This window comes from Protopterus annectens, chromosome 9.part0 (genome assembly GCF_019279795.1).
Source record: "Protopterus annectens isolate FY-2018-M chromosome 9.part0, PAN1.0, whole genome shotgun sequence".
In the NCBI taxonomy this organism is placed as follows: Eukaryota; Metazoa; Chordata; order Ceratodontiformes; family Protopteridae; genus Protopterus; species Protopterus annectens.
Window position 1 is genome coordinate 1,888,895,966 of NC_056743.1, and position 25,333 is coordinate 1,888,921,298.

The 25,333-nt window shown below is 41.4% G+C and overlaps 1 protein-coding gene across 1 annotated transcript in view; it reads right to left on the bottom strand.

Moving 5' to 3' along the window:
* The window catches only part of LOC122812305 (venom factor-like), a 1,464,680-nt gene that overhangs the window by 834,155 nt on the left and 605,192 nt on the right, over positions 1–25,333 (bottom strand). Inside the window, exon 16 of the mRNA XM_044084707.1 lies at positions 11,711–11,797. Within this exon, the coding sequence (XP_043940642.1) occupies positions 11,711–11,797 (87 nt within the window). The remainder of the gene's footprint in view (positions 1–11,710; positions 11,798–25,333) is intronic.

Here is a 25,333-nt window from a genome sequence, read left to right on the forward strand (position 1 = left end):
CCCTCCTTTACACAATACCTTGGAATTATTTGAGAGAATTTGTGAAATGGATTTCAGATTTCTTGCTGTTAATAGCAATGACAAGGTTGGTGAAATTAATTCAAATATTTCCAAGGAGCAAATGTTACTTTTAGATGAGATTTGTCGGCTGCCCATCCGTTTATTAAAACCTGATAAGGGTGGGGGTCTTGTCCTATTTGATAATACAACATATAATGAGAAAATGGCTAAGGTATTGGACACAGATGCATATGTGAAATCATCTAGAAGTGAGGTTAATGGTAGCATCCAGAGGATAAGAGGCTACTTTAGGGATCTTTTTTTGGCAGGAAAAATAGATATCAATTTATACAACTACATGGACATCAATTGTCCCAAAATTCCTGCCATGTTTGGGATCCCTAAAATCCATAAAAGCATCCAGGACCCCCCTATGAGAGCATTGATCGATGGTAGGTCCTCGATCATTTATCCCTGTTCCAAACTCATCACAAAAATTTTGGATAAGTATATTAAAGGGATTACGAGCTTGTGTAAGGATTCTTGGTCCTTTTTAGAGAACATTAATGGTATTTTGTATAATGATAACAACAATTTTTTGACCATTGATGTCACTGATCTATACACCTCAATCCCACACCAAGAAGCGGTGGAGTGGACAGAATCCATGCTCGAAGGTTTTGGTGCCTCCCAACTTGAAGTCGACCTTGTAACAGAATTGTTAGACATTGTACTAACATCTAACTATTTTACATTTAATGGCGACTTCTTTCTCCAAAAATGTGGTGTTGCGATGGGCTCTCCATGTGGGGGAGGGGTAGCAAATTATGTGATGGGATATTGGGAAGCCAATATTTTAAAGATGATTCCAGGCCTAATGGAGCCTGTTCTTTATTACACGCGATTCCTAGATGACATTTTCATCTTGTTTAAAGGCACTCAACTGGAAGCCGAAACTTTTGTGGACACTATTAATTCAACTACTGAGTTTTTAAGATTCACATCAAAATTCTCTACCAGAGTAATAGACTACCTTGACGTTAAAGTGGAAAAGGATATTATAGGCCAATGCCTAACGTCAACAGTGTACAGAAAACATACATACTGTAACGCATTCTTACACTTTTCCAGTTTCCACCCATACAGACAGAAAAGATCTATTGTTAAAGGGCAATTGGTGAGGGCTGGAAGAATGTGTAGTACCATCTCAGATTTTGATAAAGAATGTGAATTGTTAAGAACAATGTTCAGTAATCGGGGATATCCCGATCAATTGTTATGTGACCTGATTGACGAGGTTAGTAGAAAAAAAATTAGTGGCTTTTATAAGCCCTTACTATTTCAATGTAGGTCTACTATTAGTGACCTATCCATTAATGGAACTTTAATGGGCAGTGAACAAGATGGTAATGAGGAAGGGACTATTGCTCAAGCAGGTGAAGATATTGACTACTCCTTGAGTTTCATCACTACATTTAGTAGGAACTCTAAGGGTATCCTGTCCATCATACACAAAAACTGGCACTTTATATCTACGAACTCCCATCTGGTTGAAAAATTAGGTAGTAAACCAAGATTTATTTTTAAGAGATCTAATAATCTTAAGGAATTACTACAGAGAGAGACATCCCTGAATTCTTTTCATAAGAAAAATGGGATGTTCAAATGCGGGTTTTGTAGGTATTGCCAAGAGGTGAGGGTAGGGTAAACATTTGTGATTAGGGACAGGAAATATCAGATACGTCACACGTTAAACTGCGAGAGTAAGTCCATTATTTACATCGCTATGTGCAATTGTTGTGATGCGTTTTACATAGGTAAAACGGACCGCCGTGTAAGGGATCGAATATATGAACATCTATATGCCATTAAAAACAACAAGTGTAAAAATGCTCTAGCGAAGCATATAGGCATTAATCCTGGCCATAGTTTTCAATTCATGGCCATTGATCATGTTCCAATAAAAATCAGGGGGGGCCCTTTTTCATTGATTTTAGAAAACAGGGAGTTAGAATGGCAGTTACGCTTGGACGCGTTTTGCGATCCAGGCTTAAATAGTAACTGCAATATAGCCCCAGTTTTGAAATTAAAAAGTTATCTAAGGTGACTGACTTTAGGTAGTTTATGATTATAAATATAGTTGATTTATAGGTCCTTAATAGGTGTAGCAAGTAGGTGTATTATGTGAAAATACACACATAAAAATGCACCTTTATAATGAGAATATGGTGCAGTGTTTGGATAAATAAAGGAATAAATAAATAAATAGACAAAAAAGCTTTCATCATTCTCATTAAGGGCTAGGTTATCCCTTAGGTTTGCAAAGGTATTCTATAAGGAATTTGTACTTATACATTTTTTAAAAAATATACATATGTATACCCTGCTTCCTATTGTGTTATGGAAGTTGGTCTGAATAGTGCTAGCTGTATTCACATACTATAATGATGTAAATATTTTGTTAACATTTTTAAACTTGTCATTTTGACAAGTTTTTTATATTTACCACACCAATTATATGTACTGTACTAAGTGACAGGGACGTTTGCGATGTTTAAATATGTATCAGCATTGATATTTTTATGAGTTTTTAAAATATTGATTGTTTCTTGAGGAAATTTGATGATGTCATTTCCTCCTGTTAGTTTTTTAAATGGAGCTTAGGTTTAAGCTATTTGTTTCTTTACTCTCTGAAGAAGCTACGGACTTCCGTGGTGAAAACGCTTTCGTTTTAAATAAACACGTTAAGGCAGATATTGTGTTGGGTGTGCTTTTGACAAGGACCTCGCTCTTGGTTTTACTTTGTTAGTGATTATTGACAAGAATCCATCTGAATAACAGAACCGCAAACGTTTGTATGTAAAGGAACATATGCTTTAGAGTTATGCCTGGAGTGTAGTAGAAAGCAATTTTTTATTTGGTATTGATAGTCAAGAAAATTGGTTCACTTTTTGACTCTTACTAATGTGCTGGCCAAGTTTAAAGGCCTAGACAAATGTAATATTTAAATATTTGATTAGAAGAACAGTCTCAATTTGTATTCCATCAATAGTAAACTTAAAGACTTTGTGGGACTGTGGGTTCATAAATGAGGTATTTGAAAATAGGAATGATTTACTGTTGTGTAGGTTTAGTAATGGGGGCAGTTTTAAGCCACTGTTCCACCTTAGTGATTCCTTTTTGGAGAGAAACTTGAACAAAAGTGAGATACTGGCACCTGCAGTGAAGGGAAGCATCAGTAATTTAATGCACTAAGTTTATTTTCAAACACTGGGAAGACAGTGGGCTAATGTATATATTGAAAATTAGAGGTCCAAAATAAATTTTTGATGGGGGCACCTTTTTTTGCTCTGAAGTTTTCATGTGTTACAAGAAATGTCATTTTACTTGGTGCTGTAGGCACTTTGTCATTCCATGAAAAAGGTTTTTGATTTAATTTTATGGTGGACAAACTCTGTATGTCTGAATGTGTTGAAAGCCTTTAACGAGTTTAGGAAATGTCTAGTATTCCCTAACCTTTATTAACTAATTTATCACTGTCTCTGCATTTTCTGTGTGTTTCTACAAAAAAAACAAAAAAAATCCTTGTTTTCCCGCCTTCCTCGACTAGTTTAGACCAGTATACAGGCATTGCTGTATTCTGGGCTGTGGTGTAGTTCCTGTGTTGTCCATTACCTTACTTGGATAGAAGAAAGTTTCTTTGCTCACCAGTGGGAGTGGGGAGCCTTGAGCAGCCTACCTGTCCGTGGGGGAAGTGACCTCAGCACAAGAAGCTGTAGTAATTGGTTGTTTGGGTCCATTCCTAGCTCTTCTGTAGTTCACTGCTTAAAAATCCGCGTTTGCACGGCTTTGCGCAGTCGTGCGCGGCAGCGCCGGTTAAACAAGGTTAAACTTTTTCTGGCTCCGCCAAGTCTGCTCTTCAATTTTTCCCTTAGAACTGTTCTACTTGCAATCTAAACAGCCTATACTCTATCTGAAAAGCTCAGCACTTGCTCCTAAAGCATTTTTATACAGGTAAAGCACTCTTAAACAAAGAAAGTACTTCATTCACCTAAATTCTGTTGAGTACACATCTCCCTATAGGTCCTTTCTGACTCAGTTACACAGCAATCTTTTTCACTATTTCTAGCATGTCGAAGGGTCAGTTGCTGGCGTCCTCTCCTGTTCAGCTGGTGAATTTGGGAATCTTGAGGCAATGTTACAATTGCCTCATGTACACAGACAACCCTCTCCTCCTCCCAACAAATACAAATATATGCGAGAGATGCAACTATATAGCCAAACTGGAGGCTGAGCTCTCTCTATTCAGTACTGGCAAGACCAGTCAGGAGGAGAAGGTAACCACGCATACCACAAACCCAGTCTCACACAGAACTATCACAACTGCAAACCAAACACATAAACACACAAAAACATACTCAGAGGCGCTGATTAAAAATCTACCAAAACAACAGAGGCCTCCAAAGCAGACACCCAAGCAACCACCACCTCAAGACATAGCACATGCAACACATAGTTCACAAAATCAGTGTGCTAAACAGTCACAGCCCTTAAGGCCAAACAACATGCCAGACACACTTGTAATAGGTGACTCCATAGTCATACACACTGATGTCCCACTCACCAGACTGAACAAGGAAAAGGTCACAGTAAGCTGCCTGTCGGGAGCTAGAATCTGCCACATAACACAAGCACTCAGGTCACTCCACAGCAAGTACAAATATGACTCACTCATCGTACATGCCGGTGTGAACGACCTGAGACATACCTCCCTGGACTACATGAAAAGAGACATAGAGGAGCTCTCTGATTATGTAGCCCAGGCCGGTATGACCCTGACCCTGAGCAGCATCTTACCCTCACCAAGAATGATGCCACAGTACAAAGACAAAATGATCAGTTTTAACAATTGGCTTAATTACTGGTGTCATTCAAAGGGGATCCAATGTCTGTCTGCTTGGGATGACATGCTTGACAAGCCACGCTGCTTCGCAAGGAATGGCTTGCACCTGTCACCCCTGGGCTTCCAGATATTGGCCAAGGCTCTTGCCTCCCCCATAGTGCCTTTTTTAGGCAAGGCTCAAATAACAAACCTAGTTCCCTAGAAAACACAAGTGGAAAAAAACTAAGGGTAATGCTGCTCAATGCCAGAAGTCTAAATCTCAAGATGCATGCCCTCGAAGCCCTCCTCAGTATGGAGAACATCGATGTCTGTGCAGTGACTGAAACCTGGTTCAAGGCTCCTGAGAGCACCCCAGCACTATCAGGTTTTACCTCATATCATGCTTTCCGGCCCCAAAACTTGGACCGAACCACAAAAGGAGGGGGAGTATCCATTTTCATCAAAGATACCCACACCTCCAGGTTAGTGGCAACGCATGAAGCATCGGAGACTATCCAGGTGCAACTAACCATAGGCAAAACTGCCTTACAGTTTGTAGCATGCTACAGACCACCCTCTCAAACTCAGGAACCCCACACAGCCTTCCTGAGGACACTGGAGAGTATGAATGTCTCTCCAAATACCATCATTTTGGGAGACTTCAACTACCCAAACATAGACTGGGAACATTACTCAAGCCCCAACACCCTAGCCCAAAGGTTCCTAGAATTCATAAACTTAAATGCAATGGAACAACTAGTCACCATTCCCACAAGGGACCTGATCATCACAAACATGGGGACAAAATGCTCCACACCGGAAGTATATCCCTCTTTGGTAAGATCAGACCATAAATTAATTTCACTGGAAATCCACATCCCGCCCCCACCCCCTGCACAAAAGACCACAGTGAAGAATTTCTCAAAAGCCAACTTCACACTTCTTAAGACTGAAGTGGTATCCTTCAAGGCCCCTGGGCCAGTGGAAACCACAACCCACACTGCTGAATCCTTTGCAAATGCCTTCTATGGGCACCTTCAAGAATGCATGGATCATGCAATCCCAAATAAAACCAAGACCCATTCCCCCAAAGTCAGGTGCCCGGTCTGGTGGACCCCAGCCATAAACAAACTTTACAACAGGAGGAGGAAGCTACTACATGAAAGAGCAAAATCCCTAAAAGGGAAGGCATCTCTGATCAGTACTAGCAAAAAACTATGATCACTCATAAAATCATCCAAGGCCAACTTTGAGAGAAAAATCGCAAAAGACACAAAAGACAATCACAAGGCCTTCTTTAGCTATGTTAGAAACCTGGGTGGAAACTCCCAGATATGCTCAGAGTTAGTCCAAAATGACACAAAATACACTGAACCCACTGACATTGCCAACATTCTGGCAGACAGGTTCAGTGCAAATTTCTCCTCCCCCCCCCAAAAGGAGAAATAACTATCCCAGCAGAGTGTAGCCTCCCTAACATCTCAGATGCCCAGGTGAGAGCAGCCCTCTCTAAAGCTAAAAACACAGCATCAATGGGACCGGATGGTGTCCCGGGCTGTGTGCTACATGAACTCCAAGAGGAACTAAACCCACACATAAGGCTGCTGTTTAATCTTAGCCTTACTACAGGATACGTACCCAAAGAGTGGTGTACGGCAACAGTGGTCCCACTTCACAAAGGCGGTGCTTCTACGGACCCTGGAAATTACCACCCCATAAGCTTGACGAGCCTGGTCTGCAAAGCTATGGAGAGGATCATTATGGAACTCATAAACAAAGACATTGGGGACCTACAGACATTGGATCCTACCCAGTTTGGCTTTGTCAAGGGCCGATCCTGCCTTTTGAACTTGGTCGACTTTTTTGAAACAGTCACTAAGGCCATTGATGAGGGTAAGGCAGTTCACACAGCCTACCTTGACCTTGCAAAAGCCTTTGACACAATACCCCACTTGGACATCATAGACAAACTCACCAGCTTAAATGTAAACCCATATGTCACAAGATGGGTTGCAAACTGGCTCAAGGACAGAACCCACAGGGTCAGAGTTGCTGGAGCTATGTCAGACTCTAAGCCAGTCACAAGCGGTGTCCCACAGGGCTCAGTCCTGGGACCCCTCTTGTTCGGCATTTATTTTTCCGAGGTACAGGCAAACATAGGAGGATTGTGGCTGACAAAGTTCGCAGATGACTGCAAACTGGGCACCATAATTGATACTCCAGCGGACACAAACATCCTTCAGAGAGGTCTCATAGAAACGGATAATTGGTGCCAGAGCCATGGCCTTAAGCTGAACGCCAAAAAATGTGTAGTCATACCCTTTGGGAAAAACAAGGTACCGACAAATTACCACATAGGTGGTAATCCATTAAATACGGAAGAGGTAATCAGGGACCTAGGGACCCAGGTTGACAGTAACCTCTCATTTGACACTCACATTGCCAAAGTGGTTAGGAAGACCTTCTATATTGCCCACCTTATCATGAAGGGTTTCACATCTAGATCAAGAGAGGTCATTGTGCCCCTGTACTCTTCTCTTATCAGGCCAATGATTGACTACAATGCCCCATTTGGGATGTATCTCACCCGACACCTGCAGCAGTTGGAAAGACCCCAAAAGTTCCCCACCAAGAGGATAAAGGGTCTTAAACATAAGTCATATACTGCCCGACTGAAAGAACTCCAGCTCTATTCAGTCACATACCGCCTACTCAGAGGTGATCTGTGCCTGACATACAAGGCCATGTCCAATCCAGAATTAATGGACATGCTACACCTCAGAAAATCCAAATCCATCAGAGCCACAAGAACAAGAGACTTAAACCTCAACACAGAAATAAATAGGACGTGCTGGAGGGACAGATTCATAACCCAGAGGCTGCCTACACTCTGGAACAGAATCCCAGTCCATGTTAGGCAGAGCCCCTCACTGAGTCTATTCAAGAGAAATCTTGACGAGTGGATGGGAGATCGTAGGTTTACCCCGGGGGTCATCTCTGTGTCACTACTAGACAGAGGCACAGTAAACTAAACCCTAAAAGGGCTTAGTATTCTCATCCTAAGGGGTGGTGAAAGCCACACACACTCTGGCTAGGCTTATAAATGCCCTAGGGCAGATAGCCTAGTATGAACCTATGAACCTATGAACCTATTAAGAGCATCACAGGAGGGCCGTGTTTGCAGAATGACCTTTCCTACATTCCTGGGGGAAGTGATTAGTTTGGAATTCCTTTCAGCATTGGAAGAAGACTATCGATGGACTCCTTTTTCTGGGATTCAGAATGGGAATCATGAATAGCAATGGCCCTGTAGTTATTGCATTCAACTGAAAGGTCATTTCTGTGTAATGGTAGAAGCAAGACCTGTTTTTCTTATTTATCTGCTGCTGATGAGTTCAGCGGGAAAGGCTGGGGCATTAGCACAAATCTGCATGAATGCAATCTGAGTTTTCAGAACCCCTGACTTTGACTTTGGACAGTAATTTTCTGATTTGACACAGGTTAGCTTCTTTAAGAGAAATCCTCAACACCTCACCATCATCATCATCATCATCATCATCATAATCAAACTCCATTTTTTTCTTATAGTCTACATGGGGTCAGGATGTCATGTCGACTGCTGCGATCTCTCAAGATTCAATGCCTCTCTCCTACTTTGTTTGACAGTCCTTCCTGATTGTCAGGATGTTTTCTCACACAAACCATCCATCTCTTTGGTGGATGCCCTTATTTCCTCTTACCTTCTTCCTGCTAGTTACAAGTTTTCTTCACCAGACTGTCTTCGGCTTTCCTACACATGTGCTCAAACCACCATCCTTTGTTCTCTTTGATCTTATCTGCAGTTGGAGTTACTTGGGCTTCTGCTGTGATGTCCTCATGTCTTTGACTGCGTCACAGTATGACTCCTCCCACTCATCTCAGGGACTTCATCACCATCACCTCTAGCTTCCCCAAGTGCTTTGCGTTTATTGCCGGGATTCGGTACCATACAGTACTACTGATCGCACAACTGTTTTATATGCTATACTTCTCTGCTTTTTTGGCATTCATCTGTCACACACCAGCCCTGACACTCTATACCAGTTGGTTGCAACCCTTCTGATTCTAGCTTTGTTATTTTCATTCAGACTTCATTTCTCCTCAACCAGCACCCCAAGATACCCAAAGCTGCTAGTCTGCTCCACTACTCTCCTTTCTATTTCAATTTTTAACTTCTTCTGATTTCCACCATTTGCTGCCATTACAATGGTCTTGTATGTACTCAGTTTTATCCCATATGCCTTAAGCTTTACATTCCATTACCCTAGCCTTTGCTAAAGTTCTTGTTTAGATTCTTCATGTAATGCTATATCAACTGAACAAAGCAGCTTTGTTGATCTGTCTCCTGTTTGCTAATGTAGTTCATCACCAGTGTGAATAGCAGTGAGGTCAGAGCTCAGCCCTGATATACACACACTCTGTGACTATCATGTTGAATTTGGTTGAAGACAGTAGGGTTTTTAATAAATATGGCTACTCCTTGCTAGTGGATTTGAATGTGCAATAGGCACTGTTCCCATGAAGAAAAACTCAACTGATTAAACAAACCGAAAAATAATAAAAGCACACTAGCCAGGGAATACATCACATCTCATCGAAAATTAAAAACTGAGATGTGTTGTACTCTCTGCCCATCATGGTTTTCTTACTGCTCCCATGAATACAGGAAGTGTTATCACTACAATGGAATGAGGTTTCTATACTTATACAAGTGATGATTTTTTTTAGGGTAAGGAAGGCCTGAAGTTCAGACATTTCAGCTGCTCTACCTCAATATTATGTAGATTGGAGTTTTCTATCTTGGGATGTCCATCGACTCAACTCTGCCCAAAAAGACACTGTGGAGTTTTGTCCAGTATGCAAAAACCAAGGATTAAGATAATTAGGTTATCCCTTGCAAAGTAGGTAGTGATCTGTTGCTCATCTCATCCTGCAGAGAGACACACTATATTCCCCTAGAACAATGAACATATGAGCGTGTACTGCACATAGACTGTACACTACACATAGTTCTTTGTAGATGCTTGGGGAAACTGTGGTATGACTGTGTACTGTACTTCTTTGTAGATGTTTGGAGTAACTGTGGTATGAGTGTACACTGCACATAATTCTTTGTAGATTTTGGAGTAACTGTGGTATGAGTGTGAACTGCACATAGTTCTTTGTAGATATTTGGACTAACTGTGGTATGAATGTATACTGCACATACTTCTTTGTAGATTTTGGAGTAACTGTGGCACACGTGTCTACTGTACATAGTTCTTTGTAGTTGTTTGGAGTAACTGTGGTATGAGTGTGTACTGTGCATAGTTTTTTTGTAAATGTTTGGAGTAACTGTGATATGAGTGTACACTGCACATAGTTCTTTGTAAATATTTGTAGTAACTGTGGTATAAGTGTGTACTGTACATAGATCTTTGTAGATGTTTGGAGTAACTGTGGTATGAGTGTACACCACATAGTTCTTTGTTGATGTTTGGAGTAACTATGGTATGAGAGTGTACTGTACATAGTTCTTTGTAAATGTTTGAAGTAACTATGCTATGAGTGTGCACTGCACATAGTTCTGTGTAGATGTTTGGAGTAACTATGGTATGAGTGTACAATGCACATAGTTCTTCATAGATGTTTGGAGTAACTATGGTATGAGTGTACACTGCACATAGTTCTTTGTTGATGTTTGGAGTAACTGTGGTATGAGAGTGTATTGTGCATAGTTCTTTGTAAATGTTTGAAGTAACTGTGCTATGAGTGTGCACTGCACATAGTTCTGTGTAGATGTTTGGAGTAACTGTGGTATGAGTGTACTGTGCATAGTTCTTTGTAAATGTTTGAAGTAACTGTGGTATGAGAGTGTATTGTGCATAGTTCTTTGTAAATGTTTGAAGTAACTGTGCTATGAGTGTGTACTGTGCATAGTACTTTGTAAATGCTTGAAGTAACTGTGCTATGAGTGTGTACTGTGCATAGTTCTTTGTAAATGTTTGAAGTAACTGTGGTATGAGAGTGTATTGTGCATAGTTCTTTGTAAATGTTTGAAGTAACTGTGGTATGAGTGTGTACTGTGCATAGTTTTTTGTAAATGTTTGGAGTATCTATGGTATGAGTGCGTAATGTGCATAGTTTTTTGTAAATGTTTGGAGTAACTGTGGTATGATTGTGTACTGCACATAGTTCTTTGTAGATGTTTGGAGTAACTGTGGTACAAGTGTGTAATGCACATAGTTCTGAAATTCAGTCCTTAGGAATTGGAGAGTATGTATTTGTGCTGCTGTTGTCTCACATCTTCAGTTTTGTTCTGCTGTTGTGTGATGGCAAACTATTAACAACCACAGATTCTGTTTATAATAAGCAGTTATAGTTTGGGATTTTATTTCTTAATCTGAAATGTATTTTATGAGTAGTTCAAGAGTTGGAAACTGGACTCATTTAGTGTGACTGTACAAAAATTCTGGGTAGTGGTTCTAAATTTAAGTGCAGACTGGAACTAATATACATCATTGCAGTCATTGTCGTGGAAAGAATCATTAGGGCACTTATGTGGTCCACGTTTAGATTGTAAAAAATATCCTGATGCTTACACAAATTAGTAATTTTATTTAAATGAGCTGTTATTTTGCAGTAAAGCTCTGAAATAGCAACATAGTTTTCCCATTCTACACAAAAACATTTTTATAGATTCATAGGTTCATTTGTCAGTAGCATTACCAGCTTATAATGTAAATGCATTCACATCCCTATATTGTTAGTAAAAATTCTGCAGTATCACTATGTAAATCAGAGTCTTACCTTTGACGTTGACATATGTCTCGGGCTCAGTATGTGGAACAACATGCTTCATGTCAATGGCTTTTATATGCTCCTCTTGTTTTCCATCTGGGAATATAAAACATTACAGTGATTCAGGTGTATTTTGGCCTAAAATTATGCATTATTTTTAATAGTTTAAAGTAATGCCTCATCCCCATGCAGCAATAGAAATTATTATGCAATTAGCATGCTTGCACTGTTTACGACTGATGGTACATTCAGAAGGAAAAATGATTTAAGAATAAATACCTATTTTCACAGCAGCATGCCCTACTGAAAGAGGAAACTGCACCCCAGTTTATCTATCATTATGCTACCCTACATGCCACAATATAATCTTCTCAAGCATAAGAAACAAACAATATGTACCTCAGTTCTAACAGACCAAACTGTACAGCTCACACATCTAAGCAAAATATACATGTTTCAGTACTAACTAGCATTCTGTACCGCATCGTTACTAGTGGTCTGTACCTCATCATTACTAGTGGTCTGTACCTCATCGTTACTAGTGCTCTGTACCTCATCGTTACTAGTGGTCTTTACTTCATTGCTAGTGGTCTGTACCTCATCATTACTAGTGCTCTGTACCGCATCGTTACTAGTGGTCTGCACCTCATCATTACTAGTGGTCTGTACCTCATCGTTACTAGTGCTCTGTACCTCATCGTTACTAGTGGTCTTTACTTCATTGCTAGTGGTCTGTACCTCATCATTACTAGTGCTCTGTACCTCATCGTTACTAGTGGTCTGTACCTCATCATTACTAGTGGTCTGTACCTCATCATTACTAGTGGTCTGTACCTCATCGTTACTAGTGGTCTTTACTTCATTGCTAGTGGTCTGTACCTCATCATTACTAGTGCTCTGTACCTCATCATTACTAGTGGTCTGTACATCATTACTCATGCTCTGTACCTCATAATTACTAGAGGTCTGTACCTCATTGTTACTAGTGGTCTGTACCTCATTGTTACTAGTGGTCTGCACCTCATCATTACTAGTGGTCTGTACCTCATCATTACTAGTGCTCTGTACCTCATCTTTACTAGTGCTCTGTACCTCATCATTACTAGTGGTCTGTACATCATTACTAGTGCTCTGTACCTCATCATTACTAGTGCTCTGTACCTCATCGTTACTAGTGGTCTGTACCTCATCATTAATAGTGCTCTGTACCTCATCATTACTAGTGCTCTGTACCTCATCATTACTAGTGCTCTGTACTTTATAGTTACTAGTGGACTGTACTTCATTACTAGTGGTCTGTACCTCATCAGTACTAGTGCTCTGTACCTCATCATTACTAGTGGTCTGTACTTCATTACTAGTGGTTTGTTCCTCATCATTACTAGTGCTCTGTACCTCATCATTACTAGTGGTCTGTACTTCATTACTAGTGCTCTGTACCTCATCATTACTAGTGCTCTGTACCTCATCGTTACTAGTGTTCTGTACCTCATCGTTACTAATGGTCTGTACTTCATCATTACAAGTGCTCTGTACCTCATCATTACTAGTGGTCTGTACATCATTACTCGTGCTCTGTACCTCATCATTACTAGTGGTCTGTACCTCATCGTTACTAGTGGTCTGTACTTCATCATTACTAGTGCTCTGTACCTCATCATTACCAGTGGTCTGTACTTCATTACTAGTGGTCTGTACCTCATCGTTACTAGTGGTCTGTACCTCATCATTACTAGTGCTCTGTACCTCATCATTACTAGTGGTCTGTACATCATTACTAGTGCTCTGTACTTCATTACTAGTGCTCTGAACCTCATCATTACTAGTGCTCTGTACCTCATCGTTACTAGTGGTCTGTACTTCATTACTAGTGGTCTGTACCTCATCATTACTAGTGGTCTGTACCTCATCATTACTAGTTCATAGGTTCATAGGTTCATAGGTTCATACTAGGCTATCTGCTCTGGGGCAATTATAAGCCTAGCCAGATTCTGTATGGCTTACGCCACCCCTTGATTTGAGTATACTGTGCCCTTTTTAAGGTTTAGTTTACTGTCCCTCTGTCTAATAGTGACACGGGAGTAATCCCTGGGACAAACCTACGATCCCCCATCCACTTATCGAGATTCTTCTTGAAAAGATTCAGTGAGGTGCTCTGCCTCACATGAACTGGAATTCTATTCCAGAGTGAAGGGAGCCTCTGGGTTATGAACCTGTCCCTCCAGCAAGTTCTATTTATTTCTGTGCTGAGGTTCAAGTCCCTCGAGCATGTGGCTCTAAGGGATTTAGATTTACTGAGGTGGAGCATGTCCATTAATTCTGGATTTGACATAGCTTTGTATGTCAGGCATAGATCGCCTCGAAGTAGGCGGTATGCAACTGAGTAGAGCTGGAGTTTTTTTAACCAAGCAGCATATGGCATCTGTTTGAGACCCTTGATCCTCTTGGTGAGATACTTTTGGGGTCTTTCTAATTGCTGCAGGTGTCGGGTAAGGTACATCCCAAAAGGGGCATTGTATTCTATGATGGGCCTGATGAGGGATGAATAAAGGGGCACGATTACCTCTCTTGATCTAGATGTGAAACCCTTCGCGATGAGGTGGGCTATGTAGAAGGTCTTTCTAACCACTTTGGCAATGTGGTTTTCAAAGGAGAGATTGCTATCAACTTGGGTCCCCAGGTCCCTAATAACTTTCTCTGTACTTAATGGGTTTCCGCCTATGTGGTAATTTGTGGGCACATTGTTTTTGCCAAAGGGTATGACTATACATTTTTTGGCATTTAGCTTTAAACCATGGCGCTGGCACCAGTTATCTGTCTCTGTGAGACCTTTTTGAAGGATGTTTGCGTCAGCTGGAGAGTTGATTATGGCATCCAGTTTGCAGTCGTCTGCGAACTTGGTGAGCCATAGTCCTCCCATGTTTGCCTGTACCTCGGAAAAGTATATACCGAACAAGAGTGGTCCCAGGACAGAACCCTGTGGGATGCCACTTGTGACCAGTTTCGAGTCTGACATGGCTCCAGCAACTCTCACTCTGTGGGTTCTGTCTTTGAGCCAGTTTGCATCCCATCTTGTGACATAGGGGTTTATATTTAAGCTGGATAGCTTATCTATGATGCCCGAGTGGGGTATTGTGTCAAATGCCTTTGCAAGGTCCAGATAAGCTGTGTGGACTACCTTCCGTTCATCTATGGCTTTGGTGACTGTTTCAAAGAAGTCAACCAGGTTCAAAAGGCAGGATCTGCCCTTGACAAAGCTGAACTGGGTAGGATCTAGTGTCTGTAGGTCCCCAATGTCTTTGTTTATGAGCTCCATGATGATCCTCTCCATAGCCTTGCAGACTAAGCCAGTCAGGCTTATGGGGCGATAGTTTCCAGGGTCCATAGAGGCTCCACCTTTGTGGAGTGGGACCACTGTTGCTGTACGCCATTCTGTGGGCACATATCCTGTAGTGAAACTGAGATTGTATAGCTGTTTTATTTGAGGGATTAGTTCCTCTTGTAGTTCATGTAGGACGCAACCTGGGACGCCATCTGGTCCCATGGAAGCAGTGTTTTTTGCTTTGGAGAGGGCAGCCTTCACCTGAGCATCTGAGATGTTTGGGAGGCAGCCCTCTGCCGGGATAGATACTTGCTCTTTTGGGGGGGGGGAGTTTGCACTGAACCTGTCTGCCAGGATATTGGCGATGTCTGTGGGTTCAGTGTATTTTTTGTCATTTAGAATCAACTCAGAACAAGTCTGGGAGTTGCATCCCAGGTTTCTAACATAACTGAAAAAAGCCTTATGATTGTCTTTGGTGTCCTGTGCAATTTTTCTCTCGAAGCTGGCCTTGGAGGATTTTATGAGGGATCGTAATTTTTTGCTAGTACTGATCAGAGATGCCTCCCCTATTAGGGATTTTGCTCTATCATGAAGTAGCTTCCTCCTTCTGTTGTACAGTTTATTTATGGCAGGGGTCCAAAAGACTGGATGCCTGCCTTTGGATGATTGGGTCTTGGTTTTGTTTGGGATAGCATGATCCATGCATTCCTGGAGATATCCGTAGAATGCATTTATATAGGATTCTGCAGTTTGGGCCATAGTTTCCACTGGCCCTGGGGCCTTGAAGGATTCCACTTCAGTTTTGAGAAGTGAGAAGTTCACTTTTGAGAAGTTTTTCACTGTGGTTTTCTGGGCTGGGGGTGGGGTCGGGATGTGGACATCCAGTGAAATTAATTTATGGTCTGATCTTACCAATGAGGGATATACTTCTGGTGTGGAGCATAGAGTCCCCATGTTGGTAATGATCAGGTCTAGTATGTTGTCCACTCTTGTGGGAGTGGTGACTAGTTGTTCCATAGCATTTGAGTTTATAATTTCCAGGAATCTTTGGGCTAAGGTGCTGGGGCTTAAGTAGTGCTTCCAGTCAATGTTTGGGTAGTTAAAGTCGCCCAATATAATGGTGTTCGGAGAGATCTTCATGTTCTCCAATGTTTTCAGGAAAGCTGAGTGGGATTCCTGACTTTGAGAGGGTGGTCTGTAGGATGCTATAAACTGAAAAGCAGTCTTGCCCACTGTTAGTTGCACATGGATGGTCTCCAATACTTCGTGCAATGCCACTAACCTAGAGGTGTGGATAGCCTTGATAAATATGGAAACCCCCCATCCTTTTGTGGTTCGGTCTGGGTTTTGGGACCGAAAAGCATGATATGAGGTATAGCCTGGTAGTGCTGGGGTGCTCTCTGGAGCCTTGAACCAGGTTTCTGTCACTGCACAGATATCAATGTTCTCCATACTAAGGAGAGCTTTGAGTGTGTGCATCTTGAGGTTAAGACTTCTGGCATTTAGCAGCATTACCCTTAGTTTCTTGTTCCTTGTGCTGTCTATGGGGGTGGGTTTGACTTTTGAGCCTTGCCTAAAAAAGGCACTATAGGGGTGGCAAGAGCCTTTGCCAATATCCGAAAGCCCAGTGGTGACAGGTGCAAGCCATCCCTAGCGAAGCAACGTGGCTTTTCGAGCATGTCATCCTATGCTGACAGACACTGGACTCCCTTTGAATGACACCAAAATTTTAGCCAATTGTTAAAATCGATCATTTTGTCTTTGTACTGTGGCATCATTCTAGGTGAGGGTAAGATGCTGCTCAAGGTCAGGGTCATACCAGCCTGGGCTACATGATCAGAGAGATCCTCTATGTCTCTTTTCATGTAGTCCAGGGAGGAACATCTCAGGTCATTCACACCAGCATGTACAATGACTGAGTCATATTTGTATTTGCTTTGGAGTGACCTGAGTGCTTGCATTATGTGTCGGATCCTAGCACCCAACAGGCAGCTCACCGTGACCTGCTCTTTATTCATGTGGTCTGTACCTCATCATTACTAGTGGTCTGTACCTCATCATTACTAGTGCTCTGTACCTCATCATTACTAGTGTTCTGTACTTTATTACTAGTGCTCTGTACCTCATCATTACTAGTGCTCTGTACCTCATTATTACTAGTGCTCTGTACCTCATCATTACTAGTGGTCTGTACTTCATTACTAGTGGTCTGTACCTCATCATTACTAGTGCTCTGTACCTCATCGTTACTAGTGGTCTGTACTTCATTACTAGTGGTCTGTACCTCATCATTACTAGTGCTCTGTACCTCATCGTTACTAGTGGTCTGTACCTCATCGTTACTAGTGCTCTGTACCTCATCGTTACTAGTGGTCTGTACTTCATTACTAGTGGTCTGTACCTCATCATTACTAGTGCTCTGTACCTCATCGTTACTAGTGGTCTGTACTTCATCATTACTAGTGGTCTGTACCTCATCATTACTAGTGGTCTGTACTTCATTACTAGTGGTCTGTACCTCATTATTACTAGTGCTCTGTACCTCATCATTACTAGTGGTCTGTACTTCATTACTAATGGTCTGTACCTCATCATTACTAGTGCTCTGTACCTCATCGTTACTAGTGGTCTGTACCTCATCATTACTAGTGGTCTGTACCTCATCATTACTAGTGCTCTGTACCTCATCGTTACTAGTGGTCTGTACCTCATCATTACTAGTGGTCTGTACCTCATCATTACTAGTGGTCTGTACCTCATCATTACTAGTGCTCTGTACTTCATTACTAGTGCTCTGTACCTCATCGTTACTAGTGGTCTGTACCTCATCATTACTAGTGGTCATTATTAGTGGTCTGTACCTCATCATTACTAGTGGTCTGTACTTCATTACTAGTGGTCTGTACCTCATCATTACTAGTGGTCATTATTAGTGGTCTGTACCTCATCATTACTAGTGGTCTGTACATCATTACTAGTGGTCTGTACCTCATCATTACTAGTGCTCTGTACCTCATCGTTACTAGTGGTCTGTACCTCATCATTACTAGTGGTCTGTACTTCATTACTAGTGGTCTGTACCTCATCATTACTAGTGGTCTGTACCTCATCATTACTAGTGCTCTGTACTTCATTACTAGTGCTCTGTACCTCATCATTACTAGTGGTCTGTACTTCATTACTAGTGCTCTGTACCTCATTTATTTATTTTATTTATTTTACATTTGTTAACCGAGATAGTCCAGCTGGATATATGTCCATTTTCAGTGGAGGCCCGGGGAGAAAAGCTCCAAAGAGACAATTAAACTGAACATGCAGACAAACTTGGGTACATATTTCACCTAGATCCTTTAATGTATCTAGTTAATGACACTTATAGGTATAAATTGCAGACACTTATAGATTACAGTTACAGACAGATACATATTTCAACTAGATCCAGTAGGGTATCTAGTTACTGACACATATAGGTATGGGCTGCAGACACTAGACGGATACAGTTGCAATAGTCATTAAACAGTATTACATTGTTAATAGTAACATTGTTATATGAATATTATCATAACTTTGATATGGTACATGTTTATATGCATGTAACAGATATGACTCTAGTTTAGGACAATAGTTACCATAGTACTGAAGTGGTGCAGGTATTAGTCTGGAGTAGAGCATGGACATAACCATTTGTTACTGAGGAAGTTGTGGATAGTTTTTTTAAATTTAGGCAGTGAGGTTATTAGGGATAAGGATGTGGGTAGGGAGTTCCAGATTTTGGCCACATAAGAGGAGTAAAGGGAATCTCCTGCATGGTTGTTGGATCTAGTAACAGCTAACTGCAGTTTATCAGTTGAGTGGAGTTGCCTGGAACATGAATATTGTTGGATAATGTTACCCAGTGAAGGAGATATATTTTGTTGATAGAGTATCTTGTGAGTAGTAACTAGCTGACTATAGATAAGTAAGTTAGGTAGTTCCATCCAACCCAATTGCTTTAGGTTTAGGCAGTGATGAGTTCTATATGAGCTGTTGTTGGCAAATTTGTCTATCTGATTGTAGCAGGTTGTCATTTTATTGATTTCTGTTTTGGATAAGTTAATCAGGATGGGTGAGGCATACAGTAGAGTTGAGAGAAGGTGTGTGCGTGCAATTATAGTTCTAGCATTATGGGTCAGGAATGCATTGTGCTTGTAGAGGCTGCCTAGCCTTTTGTTAGTATTTTTAATGGCCAGATTAATACGTACATCAAACTTGAGCTTATTATCAATAGTAATGCCAAGTAGTTTAGTCTGGGTATCAGGTGATATGGAGGTACCGTTATTAGAGTGGATAGTAAAGGTGCATGTGGGGGCAGTTGTAGTTGAGGGATAGAATAGCAGAAGCTTGTTTTTTTGGGGGTTGAGGATTAAGCCATTCTCAGTGAGCCATGTTTCCACTGAGTGAAAGTTATCCTGGGCATTTTTGTGAAGGTCTAGTAAAGTAGGGGCATTAGATATTATAGTTGAATCGTCTGCATATTGTATAAGGGTGGAACTTTTTGTAGCTGAGTGGAGATTATTTGTAAACATTGAGAATAGCAAGGGGCCTAGTATAGATCCCTGAGGAACTCCGAGTGTAACAGGTAAGAGTGGAGATAAGTTCTTATTCCATAGTACTGCCTGTTGTCTATTGTTAAGGTAGTCTCTAAACCAGGAGACTGATAAGTTATCAAGGCCTAGGTTTACAAGATGGGAGATTAATTTCTCATGATTAACCATATCAAATGCCTTTGATAGGTCATGGAAGAGGGCTGAAGACAGTTTACCATTATTCCTGTTGTGATTAATGGTATCTGTGAATGCTAGCAGGGCAGTAGTGGTGCTATGTCCTGGCCAAAACCCATGTTGTGTATGAGATAGGAGCCCTTGATGCATGAGATGTGTCATTAATTGATGGTGGATACATTTTTCTAATATTTTAGCAAGTGGGGATAGTATTGCTATTGGTCTGTAGTTAGATATGTCATAAGAATCATTACTAGTGCTCTGTACCTCATCATTACTAGTGGTCTGTACTTCATTACTAGTGGTCTGTACCTCATAGGTTCATAGGTTCATAGGTTGGTACTTGGCTATCTGCCCTAGCGCCTATACAAGCCTAGCCATAACAATTCCCTGGCTATTTCTTCCCACACTATTTACTTCCCTGGACCCCTGTCTAACAGGGCGACTGACATGATCCCTGGGGTGAATTTCCTTTCTCCCATCCAATCATCAAGGTTTCTTTTGAAGAGGACCAAAGAGGTGCTCTGCTTGACATGTATGGGCAGTCTATTCTGGAGTCTGGGGAGTCTCTGGGTCAGGAACCTATCCCTCCAGCATGTTTTGTTCATAGTGATGACAAGGTTTAGATCCCTGGAGTGTGTGGCTCTGGGGGATTGGGATTTCTTTAAGTGTAGCATGTCCAACAGCTCTGGGTTTGACATGGCCTTGTATGTTAAGCAGAGATTACCTCGGAGTAGACAATATGCGACAGAGTATAGCTGGAGTTTTTTAAGGTGGTCAGCATACGGCATCTGCTTTAGGCCTGTGATTCTTTTAGTGAGGTATTTTTGCAGCCTTTCCAGTTGTTGCAGATGTCTTGAGAGGTACATACCAAATGGGTCATTGTATTCTATAATGGGTCTAATGATGGATGCGTACAGTGGGACAATGACCTCCTTTTTTCTGGATGAAAAGCCCTTAGTGATGAGGTGTGCCACATAGAAGGATTTCCTGACTGTTGTGGCAATGTGGTTATTGAAGGTGAGACCACTGTCCACCTGTGTCCCTAAGTCTCTTATCACACTTTCAGTGTTTAGTGTACTGCCACCTATGTGGTAATTCATGGGTACATCTTTTTTCCCAAAGGGGATAACTCTACATTTCTTGGCATTGAGCTTAAGCCCATGGCTATGGCACCAATAATCTGTTTCTGTAAGGCCCTTTTGTAGAGTATCAACATCATTTGGTGATTCAATAATGGTTCCCAGTTTGCAGTCATCTGAGAACTTTGTTCGCCAGAGTCCCTCAGTGTTGGCCTGTACTTCAGAGAAGTAGATGCCAAACAAGAGAGGTCCCAGGACTGAACCCTGAGGTACTCCACTTGTCACTTGTCTGGAGCTGGATTTGGAGTCAGCTACTTTTACAGTGTGGGTTCTGTCAGTAAGCCAGTCGGCAACCCATCAAGTGACATAGGGATTAATGCCCAGTTTAGTAAGTTTATCCATGATTACAGAGTGAGGGATGGTGTCAAAGGCTTTGGCAAGGTCCAGATAGGCTGTATGGACTGCCTTACCCTCGTCCACGGCTCTGGAGACTGATTCAAAGAAGTCAATCAGGTTCAGGAGACAAGATCGGCCCTTCACGGACTCAAACTGGGTGGGGCCAGTGTTTTAAGGTTGTCAATGTATTTGTTTAAAAGTTCCATGATAATGCATTCCATGGCCTTGCAGATCAGGCTTGTCAGACTGATGGGGCGGTAGTTCCCGGGATCCAAGGTGGATCCAGACTTGTGGAGTGGGATAACTGTAGCTGTGCGCCACTCAGTGGGCATGAAGCCTGAGATGAGGGTATGATTAAACATGACACTTAGGTGAGGTGCCAGTTCATTTTGTAGTTCATGTAGTACACAGACTGGAATGTCATCTGGTCCCATGGATGCTGTATTCTTAGCTTTGGAGAGCACGTTTGTTACCTGTGTGGCCGTTATTACTAGAATTTGGCAATCTTCCGGTATTGAGATGGGCCATTTAGGGGGTGAGACCGGGGTGAAGTTGGCACTGAATCAATCTGCCAGGATATTGGCAATATCCTTGGGATCAGTATATTTAATGCCATTCTGTTGTAGCTCAGAGCAGATCTGAGCATTGCCATTTAGATTCTTGACATAGTTATAAAACGCCTTGTGGTTGTCTTTGGAATCTTTGGCAATTTTATTTTTGTAACTAGCTTTGGAGGATTTTATGAGGGATCTCAGCTTCTTACTGAGGCTGATAAGGGAGTTTTTTTTTGCATCCTGGTATCATCATTACTAGTGGTCTGTACCTTATTTATTTATTTATTTATTTTATTTATTTATTCCAGTTTGGTGACCGGGGAGGTCCACTGGGCTCAAGAGTACAGTGGTGCAGCAGTTAACGTTGTCGCCTCACAGCAAGAGGTTCTCCGGTTTGATTCTCAGCTGGGGTACCTTCTGTGTGGAGTTTGCATGTTCTCCCTGTGTTTGCGTGGGTTTCCTCCGGGTACTCCGGTTTCCTCCCACATTCCAAAGACATGCATCTGGAGCATTTCTCCCCGGGCCTCCACTGAAAACAGGCCCTGTGGAACCTAGTCGGACATTCCCGGACAACAAATGTTAAATAAATAAAAAAATAATAAATAAAAAGAGTCCATTTTCAGTGGAGGCCCGGGGAGAAAAGCACCACAAAACAAGTTACATAACATATAGAATTACCACATTACAAAGTTACATAACATATTGAAATAACAAAGAAAAATAATTTACATTGCACTCAATATGTAGTCTTACAATAACACAGCAAGTAGAATAGTAGAATGAACAGGTATCATTTACTTAGTAACTAAGATGTTAAAGATAAATTATCTAGGAAAGGATGAGAGGCATAGAGCATGAGGCTGGGTGCGGAGATTGGTTACAATTTATAGTCTAGGTCTCTGTGAGAGGTTAGAAAGGGAAGGAGGCTAGCCAGGAGAGTAGGAAGAGGGGAGGTTGGGAGGTATGGGGTGAAGAGTGCAGTTACATTTTCTGTGAAGAAACAGGTAGAAGTGAAGTAGTCTTTTAAAGGTGTTTAGGTTGTCAGAGGCCCTCAGTGTAGAGGGCAGGGCATTCCATTTGTTAGCTAGGGTGAAGGAGAGTAAAATTATCGTTACTAGTGCTCTGTAGCACATCATTACTAGTGGTGTATACTTCATTAGTAGTGGTCTGTACCTCATTGTTACTAATGGTCTGTACCTCATCATTATTAGTGGTCTGTATTTCATTACTAGTGGTCTGTACCTCATCATTACTAATGGTCTGTACCTCATTGTTACTGGTGGTCTGTACCTCATCATTACTAATGGTTTGTACCTCATTGTTACTGGTGGTCTGTACCTCACCATTACTAGTGATGTGTACTTCATTACTAGTGGTCTGTACTTCATTACTAGTGATCTGTACCTCATTGTTACTAGCGGTCTGTACCTCATCATTACTAGTGGTCTGTACCTCATTGTTACTAGTGGTCAGTACCTCATCATTACTAGTGGTCTGTACTTAATTACTAGTGGTCTGTACCTTATCATTATTATTGATCTGTACCTCATCATTACTAGTGGCCTCTACCTAATCATTACTATTGTTCTGTACCGCATCATTACTAGTGATGTGTACTTCATTACTAGTGGTCTGTACTTCATTACTAGTGGACTGTACCTCATTGTTACTAAATGTCTGTACCTCATCATTAGTAGTGGTCTGTACCTCATCATCACTAGTGGTCTGTACCTCATCATTATTATTGCTCTGTACCTCATCATTACTAGTGGTCTGTACCTCATTGTTACTGGTGGTCTGTACCTCACCATTACTAGTGGTGTGTACTTTACTACTAGTGATCTGTACCTCATTGTTACTAAAGGTCTGTACCTCATCATTAGTAGTGGTCTGTACCTCATCATTACTAGTGGTCTGTACCTCATCATTACTAGTGGTCTGTACCTCATCATTATTATTGCTCTGTACCTCATCATTACTAGTGGTCTGTACCTCATTGTTACTGGTGGTCTGTACCTCACCATTACTAGTGGTGTGTACTTTACTACTAGTGATCTGTACCTCATTGTTACTAAAGGTCTGTACCTCATCATTAGTAGTGGTCTGTACCTCATCATTACTAGAGGTCTGTACCTCATCATTACTAGTGGTCTGTACCTCATCATTATTATTGCTCTGTACCTCATCATTACTACTGGTCTGTACCTCATTGTTACTGGTGGTCTGTACCTCACCATTACTAGTGGTGTGTACTTTACTACTAGTGATCTGTACTTCATTACTAGTGGTCTGTACCTCATTGTTACTAAAGGTCTGTACCTCATCATTACTAGTGGTCTGTACCTCATTATTACTAGTGGTGTGTACTTCATTACTAGTGGTCTGTACCTCATTGTTACTAAAGGTCTGTACCTCATCATTACTAGTGGTCTGTACCTCATTGTTACTAAAGGTCTGTACCTCATCATTACTAGTGGTCTGTACCTCATTGTTACTGGTGGTCTCTACCTCACCATTACTAGTGGTATGTACTTTACTACTAGTGATCTGTACTTCATTACTAGTGGTCTGTACCTCATTGTTACTAAAGGTCTGTACCTCATCGTTACTAGTGGTCTGTACCTCATCATTACTAGTGCTCTGTAACTCATCATTACTAGTGGTGTGTACCTCATTGTTACTAAAGGTCTGTACCTCATCGTTATTAGTGGTCTGTACCTCATCATTACTAGTGGTCTGTACCTCATTATTACTAGTGATGTGCACTTCATTACTAGTGGTCTGTACCTCATTGTTACTAAAGGTCTGTACCTCATCATTACTAGTGGTCTGTACCTCTTGTTACTAAAGGTCTGTACCTCATCATTACCAGTGCTCTGTACCTCATTGTTACTGGTGGTCTGTACCTCACCATTACTAGTGGTGTGTACTTTACTACTAGTGATCTGTACTTCATTACTAGTGGTCTGTACCTCATTGTTACTAAAGGTCTGTACCTCATCGTTACTAGTGGTCTGTAGCTCATCATTATTAGTGCTCTGTAACTCATCATTACTAGTGGTGTGTACCTCATTGTTACTAAAGGTCTGTACCTCATCATTACTAGTTCTCTGTACCTCATCGTTATTAGTGCTATGTACCTCATCGTTACTAGTGGTCTGTACCTCATTATTACTAGTGGTGTCTACTTCATTACTAGTGGTCTGTACCTCATTATTACTAGTGGTGTGTACTTCATTACTAGTGGTCTGTACCTCATTGTTACTAAAGGTCTGTACCTCATCGTTACTAGTGGTCTGTACCTCATCATTACTAGTGCTCTGTACCTCATCGTTACTAGTGGTGTGTACTTCATTATTAGTGGCCTGTACCTCATCGTTACTAGTGGCCTGTACCTCATCATTACTAGTGCTCTGTACCTCATTGTTACTAGTGGTCTGTACCTCATCACTACTAGCGCTCTGTACCTCATTATTACTAGTGGTGTGTACTTCATTACTAGTGGTCTGTACCTCATT